This window comes from Protopterus annectens, chromosome 3.part1 (genome assembly GCF_019279795.1).
Source record: "Protopterus annectens isolate FY-2018-M chromosome 3.part1, PAN1.0, whole genome shotgun sequence".
Taxonomy (NCBI): domain Eukaryota; kingdom Metazoa; phylum Chordata; order Ceratodontiformes; family Protopteridae; genus Protopterus; species Protopterus annectens.
Genome location: NC_056732.1, coordinates 1,843,040,178 through 1,843,052,355, shown reverse-complemented (window position 1 = coordinate 1,843,052,355; position 12,178 = coordinate 1,843,040,178). Strand labels below are relative to the sequence as shown.

The window sequence follows — 12,178 nt, the reverse complement described above, 5'->3', positions numbered from 1 at the left end:
GTTTTCCATTTCCTGTGGGCATTCTATAGAAAGTTCTATAGCATCTTCCTGTGGCACATTCTCTTCAATTTCATCCTGTGTCATCTGTTGTTCTGTCATATGGGAACTCACTGGCTTATCATTGCTCAACATTGACTGCATCAGTTTCCACAGTTTCCTGTTCCTTTCCTTGCTGTCTAGCTTCAAGTGAATGTTTATACTGGTTTCCTGTGGAAAGCTCTAAAATATCTTGATATGGCACCTGACCAATTGCTTCCTGTTTCACTGGTTTCCCCTTAATTTGGATATCCATTGCTCTATCCTGTTGTGGTGCTTTCTGTACTCGATTTACTACACTGAATCCTTCTGTTTGCAGCTGTTCCATAACCTCAGTTTCTATTTCTTTGACTTCTTCATTACCAGTCTCTTTTTCTGCTTTTCCTCTTAGTCTTCTTATTTTTTGTACTGTAAAGTTTTCCATATCCAGATTCCTTTGCCTATATTTTTCTTCAAATATCTTTGGTGCTGCTCTTTTTTGTATTGGTTAGTTTTTCCTTCTCCTTTGTATAAATATTACACCATATTAAATCTTTTTTCCTTTCCCATGTCTATATTTCTTCTTGACATGTCTCCTGGTCTTCTTGCTTTTCCTTATTCTGGGGACTCGCTCCATCATGCTGTGATGTAGTTTGTTTTAGACCTTCTACATTAAATCCTTCACTTTGCAGGCACTCCATAACTTCAACTTCTATTTCTTTAACTTCGGTTTCACTAATCATCTTTTCTGCATTACATCTTTGTGCTATGAATCTTTTTATTGTGAAATTTTCCATATCTGGTTGCCTTTGCCTGTATTTCTCTTCGAATATCTTTGAGACTGCCTTCTCTGTAGTTAACTTGGCTTTCTCCTTTGCATAAATATTGCACCATATCAAATATTTCTTTCCCATGTCCACATTTCTTTTTTATATTTTTCAAACATCTCTAGGTTTTGTTTATATTTTCTCACTTCCTCAGAGGCTTCTTTTTCCAAATAGATTAAAATTTCTTGATCTATATACTGTTTTTGAAAAATCTGTTGTATTAATGAATGCAAATTTTTATTTGAAGCTTCTGACAGTTTTTCCTGTGGAAGTATTTTTCTTTCCTCTAATTTCCCTCTTAATTGTTTTGTATATCCTGTGCCTGGAAGTTCTGAGCTTTTTACATAATAGTACCAGTACATAATCTCTTTCTTATCCTCAATAGTCCACTCTATCTTCTTTATGGCTCTTCTTTGGTCAATCAATTTTTGTCGTTTTTGTGGACTGCTACTTCCTTCTACAATGGGGGGGGCCATCTACATTTTCTGTCCAGAGTGGACTCTCTGATGTCTACTCACACCACTTTTATGTTTAAAAGTCCTACCACATGTGGTGCATTTATATGGCTTATACTCTGTGTGAACTATTTCATGCGCTATCATACGTCTCTTTTCTACAAAACTCTTGCCACATGTCCGACATTTATAGGATTTCTTTCCACTGTGCATCTTCTGGTGATCTACCATTTGATGCTTCCATGCAAAGCTCTTGTCACACGTGGTACATTTGTATGGTTTCTGCCCACTATGGTTATACTGATGTAGCACCAAGTGATTCCTCTGTACAAAGCTCTTGTCACACATGGTACATTTATATGGCTTCTGCCCAGTGTGGAGCCTCTCATGAATCACCATACAGTTTTTGTATGAAAAAGTCTTGTCACACATAGTACATTTGTATGGTTTCTGTCCACTATGGTTATACTGATGTATCACCAATTGAGTCTTCTGCATAAAACTCTTGTCACACATGGAGCATTTATATGGCTTTTGCCCAGTGTGGAGCCTCTGATGAATCACCATACCTTTTTTGTATGAAAAACTCTTGTCACACATGGTGCATTTATATGGTTTCTGGCCACTATGGGTATAGTGATGCGTCACCAAGAGATTCTTCTCTACAAAACTCTTGCCACAAATGGTACATTTATAAGGCTTCTGCCTACTATGAATATATTGATGTCTGACCATGTGAGACTTCTGCACAAACCTCTTGTCACACATGCAGCATTTATATGGCTTCGGCACACTATGCATACTATGGATATATTGATGTCTCACCATCTGAAGTTTCTGTAAAAACCTCTTGTCACAAATGGTACATTTATAAGGTCTCTGTCCAGTATGCATATTCTGATGGCATACCAGTCGATTCTTTTGCACAAAACTCTTGTCACACATGGTGCACTTATATGGCTTCTGACCACCATGGGCATAGTTGTGCATCATCAAGCCATTCTTTGTTACAAAACTCTTGTCACACATGGTGCATTTATGTGGTTTTTGCCCACTGTGCGTATAGTTATGTATCATCAAGTAATTCTTTCGTACAAAACTCTTGTCACATATGGGGCATTTATATTTTTTCTGCCTACCATGGAGCCTATGATGACTCAGCATACTGGAATTGGATGCAAAACTCTTGTCACAGATGGTGCATTTATATGGTTTCTGCCCAGTATGCACATTCTGATGGTATACCAGTCGAATCTTCCGCACAAAACTCTTGTCACACATGGAGCATTTATATGGCTTCTGCCCACTATGGCAATACTGATGTCTCACCAAGCCATTCTTCTGTGTAAAAGTCTTGTCACAAATTGTACATTTATAAGGCTTCTGTGTGCTATGGATATATTGATGCGTCACCATGCGACTCTTCTTTAAAATACTCTTGTCACATGTGGTACATTTACAGGGTGTTGGGCTAGTATGGAGACTCTGATGACACTTTTGCTGCCAAACCTGGACATTCTGAAGTATTGCCATGTCATTGCTCTGTGTAAAACTTTTGTCACATGTGGTAAAGGGATTCTGACCAGTATGACTGATCTTCTGCAGTGTTACATTTTTTCTATCTGAAAAACCTTTGGCATTCATAACATCTTTATGCAGAGTCTGCCTAATGAGTATTTGTTTACAGGTTGGAGGGGTATTCTTTTGTCCTTCCCCATTGTCACTTAGCTGACCAATTACACTGTTACTGTAAAATGTTAGACTGCTGCTTTGGTTAAGCCAGCTGCATGGCATTTCCTTTGCTTCAGTTTGCAGATGCTTTTCTAATTCAGTTTTCATGACAAAGTCCTCATTATTTTGCCTGCAGTTATGTCTGGTTTCCACCTTCACTGGGTCTTGCCTTATAAGCATCTCATCAGGCAGAGCTCTATCACATTCTGCATCCCAGAGTTTCCCATAGGATGACTGCAGAGTCTGAATGACACCAAATTCTCCATTCACGCTGACTTAATAGGAAAAAAAAAAGAGTGTGTCAAAATATAATCAGAAGACTTTTATTACAGCGTACAATGTAATCTACACACAAATCTTTTTGATGTCTAATCATAATAAACAAACTGCTGTCACACAGAATGTCAATAATGAATACTGTAGGTCTTGAACAAGAATCTGCTACGCCCTTTCATTACACCTTAACATTCCTTCTAGAACATTAAAAATGTGTTAACTGGTCTGTGGTTTATTTTTATTAACTTTTGTTTAAATTTCCAACAATATATTTGATGAGCTTTTCGTTTACATGTTTTACACAAATTATACAAATTCCTTATAACCTCACTGACTTACACAAAGGCATCACACAAATATTTAAAAAGAATTCAGCTCAAGGACAAGTCAGGCTAACTATACTCAGAATAAGAGAAAAAAAGAATTAACCTACATTTCAAATATTTAAATTTCAATACTTTATACCATGAAGGTTTTAAATGTTTCTTCCCATAAAACTAGACATAACACATACCTATAAACTCCAAATAGTACAACCTCTGCGAGTGAGGCAGCTGCAGGGTCCCAAAGAGCAAAGTATTCAAACAAAAAGAAAACAGGACCAGCATACAAGGCACCTTGAAAATAAATTTATTGATTGAGGTTCTTGAAAAACAGACCGGTTTCGGCAAATATTTAACAAAGCCTTCTTTAGTGTTTAAAAAACAACAAAAAAACCCTGTATTTAAATACTCAAGTGAGGCATGTGCTTAATTACATATGCTCATTCAGACCTGGCTTAAAGAGCCCACCAAGTTTAATGATCCATTTTTTTCTCCATTGAATTTAATAAATTCTGCCAACCTGATTTGTTATGCCTGGATCTTCTAATTTTATCAATAATGGTAAAACCAGCAGTCATCCAAATATCTGCACCAAATGTCCATTTCAACCATGTAAATGTTATGAGAGTTGTTGTAAATAACCTGTTCTTCAAAGTATGCCATGAACAAATCGGCATATATGGGTGCAAAAGATGCACCTCAAGTATTCAATATAACATTTTTTGCTAACTGTTCCTCAGACTGGGTCATTTATTTGGCCAAATGCACATGTCCTACATTCTATATTGGCCAAACCTCCAGACCCTTGAAGCTTCGAATCTCTGAACACTTTAGTGATATCAGACATAAGAGAGACACCAATGCTTTATATAAACATTCTTTGGTACATCCAAAGGCTACTTTTAGTTTTACCATTATTGATAAAATTAGAAGATCCAGGCATAACAAATCAGGTTGGCATAATTTATTTAATTCAATGGAGAAAAAATGGATCATTAAACTTGGTGGGCTCTTTAAGAATGAGCATATGTAATTAATCACATGACTCACTTGAGTATTTAAATACAGGTTCTTTTTTGTTCATAGGTTCATACTAGGCTATCTGCCCGAGGGCATTTATAAGCCTAGCCCATAGTTTTGTGGCTTACGCCACCCCTTTAGTTTGGAGAAACTATGCCCATTATTTTGCTGTGCCTCTGCCGAGCAGTGACACTGAGGTAACCCCTGGGGTGTATCTGCGATCTCCCATCCATTGGTCAAGATTCATCTTGAACAAGGCCAGCGAGGTGCTCTGCCTCACATAAACCGGGATTTTGTTCCACAGCATAGGGAGTCTTTGGGTGATGAATCTATCCCTCCAGCACGTCCTATTAATAACCGTGTCGAGGTTTAAGTCTCCCGCCCTTGTGGCTCTGAGGGATCTAGATTTTTTGAGATGAAGCATGTTCATCAAATCTGGGTTTGACATGGCCTTGTATGTCAGGCATAGGTCACCTCTGAGCAAGCGGTAAGCAACTGAATATAACTGGAGTTCTTTCAGTCGGGCAGCATAAGACAGATTTTGAGACCCTTTATCCTTTTGGTGAGGAACTTTTGTGGCCTCTCCAGCTGCTGCAAGTGTCGGGTCAGATACATTCCGAGTGGGGCATTGTACTCGATCATTGGTCTGATGAGTGATGAGTATAGGGAGACTATGACTTCCTTGATCTAGATGTGAATCCCTTCATGATAAGGTGGGCAATGTAGAAGGTCTTCCTAACTACTTTAGCAATATGAGTGTCGAATGAAAGGCTACTGTCAACCTAGGTTCCCAGGTCCCTAATAACTTCTTCTGTGTTCAGGGGATTGCCACCTATATGGTAGCTAGGGGTAACCTTATTTTTCCCAAAGGGTATGACTATGCATTTCTTGGCATTTAACTTTAGGCCATGGCTCTGGCACCAGTTATCCATTTCTGTGAGACCCTTCTGAAGGATATCTGTGTCGGATGTGTTTTCAACTACGGCGCCCAGTTTGCAGTCATCTGCAAACTTTGTCAGCCATAACCCTTCTGTGTTTGCTTGTACTTCAGAAAAGTAGATGCCAAACAAGAGTGGGCCCAGGACTGAGCCCTGTGGGACACCACTTGTGACAGGCTTTGAGTCTGACATGGCGCCAGCAACTCTGACCCTGCGGGTTCTGTCACTCAGCCAGTTTGCAACCCATCTTGTAATGTATGGGTTTACATTTAAGTTGATGAGTTTTTCAATGATACCCGAGTGAGGTATTGTATCAAAAGCCTTCGCCAGGTCTAGGTAGGCTGTATGGACTGCCTTTCCCTCGTCAATGGCCTTGGTGACTGTTTCGAAAAGGTCAACCAAGTTTAGAAGGCATGATCTGCCTTTGACAAAGCCAAACTGGGTTGGATCCAAAGTCTGCAAGTTCCCTATGTCTTTATTTATGAGATCCATTACGATCCTCTCCATGGCTTTGCAGATAAGGCTTGTCAAGCTAATGGGACGGTAATTTCCAGGGTCGGTGGAGGCACCGCCTTTGTGGAGTGGGACCACAGTCGCTGCGCCACTCCCTGGGTGATCCGGAGGTGAGACTAAGATTAAACAGCTGTCCTAACTGTGGGTTTAATTCCTCGTTGAGTTCATGGAGCACACAGCCGGGGACACCATCAGGTCCCATGGATGCTGTGTTCTTTGCCTTGGAGAGAGCAGTTCTCACCTGGGCGTTAGAGATGTTTGGGGGCTACAATCATTTGGTATAGATATCTCTCCTTTAGGGGAGGGGAGAAGTTTGCACTGAACCTTTCAGCCAGTATGTTGGCAATGTCTGTAGGATCAGTAATCTTCACATCATTTTGAACTAATTCTGAGCATATCTGGGAGTTTCCTCCTAGGTTTCTGACATAGCTAAAGAATGCCTTATGGTTGTCTTTAGAGTCCTTAGCTATTTTTTTCTCAAAATTAGCTTTGGATGATTTTATGAGAGCTCTTAGCTTTTTACTTATAGTGATCAGCGGTGTCTTACCTTTTAAGGATTTTGCTCTATCTTGTAGTAGCTTTCTCCTTTTGTTGTAGAGTTTGTTTATGGCTGGGGTCCACCAGACTGGTTGTTGTTTTTTAAACACTGAAAAAGGCTTTGTTAAATATTTGCCGAAACCAGTCTGTTTTTCAAGAACCTCATTCAATAAATTTATTTTCAAGGTGCCTTGTATGCTGGTCCTGTTTTCTTTTTGTTATAACACATACTTATAACAAAATAAGTATGTCACTCCATTTAACATATTTTGGAAGCAGCAGGCATTAAACAATTTAACCGTGAACTTTAATTCAGCAGCAAAATATTTATATAATTACCTTGATGGTGATTACATGGTAAAATGTATTTAATTAACATTGATGCTAGTAAGCACACCAGAAATAAGAAAAGGCAAACAGTGTTCTATTTTTAATGCATTAAATAAGTAGCATCACTAAGCAAAAGTCCATCTTTTGAAAATGTTCAAAGCTGCACAGACTGCAAATGGATGCTTAGCAAATTAAACATAGAACAATTGACTAAAGTATATCAGAATCTCTCTTGTTCTCTCTCCAATTTCAATAAATGCTGAAATGTTTCTGCTGGTACCTCTGTAGATAAGAAGTAACTGTGCAGGGAGATTTGGAGCCTGGTTTACATAAAGACATGCCAGAAATGTTGACATGACCAATGATGTGACAATGTTTTATGTACAGCTCCGTCTGTAACAGAATGTATAAATACTCCTGAAGAAGATGCATTGTGATGCAGTATCATAACAAAAGTACCACATTTTGCAACTTGATACTACTGTCCTGTCTTGGCCACTGGTGCTGCATAAACCAGACAAAATCCCCATGGGAACAACACAATCCAGTTTTTATGAAACCAGTAATTTTTCTAGCATACCCTCCCACAGCAGTGTTAGAAAGTCAAAGTTTACAGTCATCTCTGTGTTTAATACCAAGATCATCCCTTACAGGTTGTGCTATGTGAAAACCCAATCCCTCTATCTCTGTTTAGTAAGCATCACCTCAGTAAATCTGTTCTCTCCCGGCCCTTGTTGTGGCTGAAGAGTTTCTGTTGTTCAGTCTACTCATAGGGTCTCTTTTCTGAGTGAAATAGACTTACAGATGCTTCAGAGGCATGAACATTCAGACACTGTCAGTGCCCACTATCTCAAGCTGCACACCCTTTCTCCAGGAGGGCGATGTAAGTCTATTCTAGAGTATGTGTGTGGCTACCCATCAGTAACCTGGGTTATGTTTAAGGAAGACAGTGAGTTGCACTGCTTAAAGTACAGTTTTGTACCTACCATAAATGTAGATGTTCGAGTGCTCATACAGCTGCAGTCATAACAGATGGGTTATCCTGCCGTCAGTAGGGTCCTCGGTCGGCCGAATTCCAAAGTCTAGGTCCGGCGTCGGTTGTCGTCGCTTCTTCCCTGACGTCAGTGCGGCAGGGGTATAAAAGAGGCAGCAGACGCCATTTTCTTCAGTTTTTCTTGCCCCAGATGTTAGGTGCCCCCAGAAGGAAGGCAAACATAATGTTATGCAAAGATGCAATGTTGATAAATCAAAAACAGTAGTTGCAAGCAAATACACCATAAAAGAATACCCCAAAAAGGTTATAAGAAAAGTGTTTGTCATAAGGCCTGTCCTAAGAGGGGATGGAGGGAGGGAAACCTAGACTACAGCTGTATGAGCACTCGAACATCTACATTTATGGTAGGTACAAAACTGTACTATGTTCATCGTGCATACAGCTGCAGTCATAACAGATGGGTAAAATCCCAAAGCTAAGTAAGGGTGGTAGGCACTAAGTGGAACTAGGAGGGGCTAGGATGCCCTGCAGGACTGCTGTGGCAAACCCGGCTCTAGATTTTGAGTATAGTGGGAGGTGATAGTGCTTGGAGAAAGTGTGCACTGAACTCCAGGTGGCTGCTTCCAAAATGTCCTTGGTAGGGACCCCCCTGAGGAAGGCTGCAGAGGTAGCTGTGGCTCTGGTGGAATGGGATCTGATGCATGCAGGCACAGTTTTTCCATGAAATGAGTAACAAAAGCATATGCAGTGGGCTATCCATTTTGAAATTGTCTGTTTGGAAATAGCCTTTCCTTGAGCACCTGCAGCATAGGACACAAAGAGTTGCTCAGATTTCCTGAATGGCTTTGTCCTGTCCAAATAGTAACGAAGTTGTCTGTGAATGTCCAAGGAATGTAGTAGTCTTTCCCTTTGTTTTTTGGATTAGGATAAAAGGTAGGTAAGTGGATAGTCTGATTCAAAGCTACACTGGATACTACCTTTGGCATAAAGGTAGGGCTGGTTCGTAAGGAAACTCTGTCCTAATGGAAAATGATGAATGGTTGCACAGCCATGAAGGCCTGTAGCTCCGAAACCCTGCGAGCTGAAGTGATAGCCAGAAGAAAGGCTGTTTTCCATGACAAGTACTGTAACTCTGTTGAAGAAGCTGGCTCGAAGGGAGGAAAGGTCAGCTTTTCCAATACGAAGTTGAGGTCCCAAGCAGGGACTGGTGGTTTCCTTGGGGGTTTTACATTCTTTGCCCCTCTGAGGAACTGCCTTAAGAGAGGATGAGAGAATAAAGGAGGATCTGTGTTGTATTGTGCAGAAATGGCTGAAGCATGGATCTTGACGGAGGAGAAAGAAAGTCCATTGTTTAACATCTCAGCTAGGTACTGTAAAATTTGAGGTATATTTATTACCCAAGGATTCTGCCCCTTTTCTTGATTCCAGGCACAAAATCGTTTCCATTTGGCGGAGTAGGCCTTTCTAGTAGAAGGTCTTCTGGCCTCCAAGATGACATCCTGCACCTCCTTGGAGAGGAGAAACTGTTGGGAAATCAAGGAATTCTCCATGCAGCTAGATTTAGAGTTTTGAGATGGCTGTGAAGGGTTTTGTAGTTGTGCTGGGACAACAGAAGAGGGACTAGAGGTAGGATCCATGGTGGGAATGTGTCAGGCTCTTCAGGAGCGGATACCAGTGTTGTCTTGGCCAGTCTGGAGCAATGAGAATCATTTTCGGCCTCTCTGCTCTGGCTTTTAATAGAACTTTGGGCAGCAGAGGAAGAGGTGGGAAGGCATACAGTGTCAAATGTTGCCCAACTGAAGGAAAGTGCGTCCACTTTCCAGGCCTGTGGATGATAGGTCCTTGAACAAAATTTTTTCAACTAGCAATTTCTGTGGGTAGCAAAGAGATCTATGTCTGGCTGTCCCCATGCCTGAGTTATTTTTGTGAAAACTTGAGGATGCAACTTCCATTCGTGTGGATCTGTCATATTTCTGCTTAGGTTGTCTGCCAGTGTGTTTTCCTTCCCTGGCAGGAATTGTGCCTGTAGTTGAATTTTCAATTCCAGTGCTGTGTTCCATAGGGTCATGGCTTGCCTGCACAGGGGGTATGAATGAGTTCCCCCTTGTTTGTTTATGTACCACATCACTGTGGTGTTGTCTGTCCTTATCAATAGCTGGCCTGGATGCAGTAGGTCTTTGAAGGTCATAATAGCCTTTTGCACGGCTAGCATTTCCTTTTGGTTGATGTGAAGGTGCTTCTCTTTTCGGGTCCATTTTCCCTGAATGCACTGATCTGTAATGTGTGCTCCCCAGGCGTAGTCCGAGGCGTCTGTTGTGATGATATGAGTTGTTTGAGGTACACAGAAAGGAAGACCTGTGTTTCTTTGGCAAGCTTGAGCCCACCACATAAATTCCTTTTTGAAGGCATGGAATGAGTGGTATAATTGCTTCCAAGCTGTGGCTGTGTTGAGACCATAAGTTTTTTAGGTACCATTGAAGTTTCCTCATATGCAGCTTTGCACATGGGATAAGTAGGATGCCATGAATCCCAGAGCCTGCAGGACTTTCCTTGCAGTTAGCCTGGTGTAAGTTGCCATTTTTCTGAAGAAGTGAGACAGTTGCCCTTGCTTGTCTGGCGTGAGGTAGGCCATCTGGGTGGTTGTATCCAAGCTGGCACCCAGGAAAATTATTTGTTGAGAGGGTATTAGTTTTGATTTCTTTTTGTTGACTGTGTATCCCAAGAAGTTCAACAGTTTTATTACAAACGCCAGGTGTTGCAGTAGTATGTCCTTGCTGTCCGCTTGGATCAGGCATTCGTCCAGATATGGGTAGATTTGTATCCCTTGTAGTCTGCAGAAGGCGATTACTGATGCCAGGCATTTCGTAAACACTCTGGGTGCAGTAGATAAGCCAAAGGGCAATGCAGAGAATTGGTAATGGGTTGAACCTGCAAGAAATCTGAGGTATCTTCTGCAATCTTGTCTGATAGGGACATGCAGGTATGCCTCCTTGAGGTCCAATGTTACCAGCCAAGACTCCTTGCCCAGCATGGGAAGAAGCTGCTGTAATGTGAGCATCTTGAATTTTGGCACCTGTAGATATGTGTTTAGGATGGATAGGTCTAAGATAGGTCTCCAATCTTTGTCTTTCCTTGGTACCAGGAAAAGTCTGGAATAAAACCCTTGACCTTGTTCTTTTGCAGGTACCTCTTGAATTGCTTTCATGTCCATGAGAGCTGAAATTTGTTTTTCTGCCTCTGCCCTTTGATTTTGTGGCAGGTTTGGCATGCCTCTCATTTTTGGAAGGGTGTGAAAGTGGAACCTGTAGCCTCGGTCTATAATGTCCAGAATCCATTTGTCTTTTGTAACAATATGCCAATTTTTTGAGAATAATGTCAGTTTTCCACCCAAAGGTGCTGCCATTAAAGCTTTGCTTGGCAGGTGTAGGGGGAAGTCATTGTGTCTGTTTTCTGAAAGACTGTGATCTATCTTCTCCACCTCTTGGGGTTGGTGCTTGCCACTGTCTGGCTCTGAAAGATCCTTGAGGTTGCCCTCTAACCCTTGGACGCCTGTATCTGCCCCTTTGAGGTCTGTCCGTGGCTGGAAAGGACCAATTTTTTGAAGGCCAGTTTCTGCTGAAACGTGGAGGCTGTACCTGCAGGAAATCTTTCACTGTTTGCATTGATTTCGCTTTTTCCTCCATTTTCTTTAGCACCTCCTCTGCTTTAACACCAAACAATACATCTTTTTGAAGAGGTGCATCTAATAATTTAGCTTTGACATGATCTGGTAAGGTTTGCTCTTTGAGCCAAGCATGCCTACGTATAACAGACCCCGTAACAGCAACTCTACATGAGGCCTCTAAAGCATCAAAACCACACTGCAAGGTATGTTTACCCACTTGCTCTGCACCATGCAACAAATCCTGCAACTATTTTAAATCTGGTTGCTCTGGTTGTGTCATCCTGCTTTTCAGCTGAGATATCAAAAACTGTTGATACTTTAACATATGGAACTGACAAGTTTAATGCCCTCATGGTTAAAGTGGCCGAGGTATACACCTTTTCCCCCCATCTTTCTAAAGCTCTGGAATCTCTCTCTGAAGGTAATGGGTTTTTAGCAGTAGAGGCCTTAATTCCCTTGGGACCCTGTGATATTGTTTCTGGGTCAGCAGTATGGCTTTTATATAGGAACTGGTGAGAATCAGGAACCCGGTAATACCTGTCTGGTTTAACAGGA

At 41.2% G+C, this 12,178-nt stretch overlaps 1 protein-coding gene across 1 annotated transcript in view; it reads right to left on the bottom strand.

Annotated features, from left to right (window-relative positions):
* Positions 1-1,086: 1,086 nt before the first annotated feature.
* Positions 1,087-12,178, bottom strand: part of LOC122797908 (zinc finger protein 271-like) — a 274,927-nt gene continuing 263,835 nt past the window's right edge. The window contains exon 5 of the mRNA XM_044066426.1: positions 1,087-3,303. Coding sequence (XP_043922361.1) covers positions 1,319-3,303 — 1,985 coding nt within the window. The 3' untranslated portion in view covers positions 1,087-1,318. The remainder of the gene's footprint in view (positions 3,304-12,178) is intronic.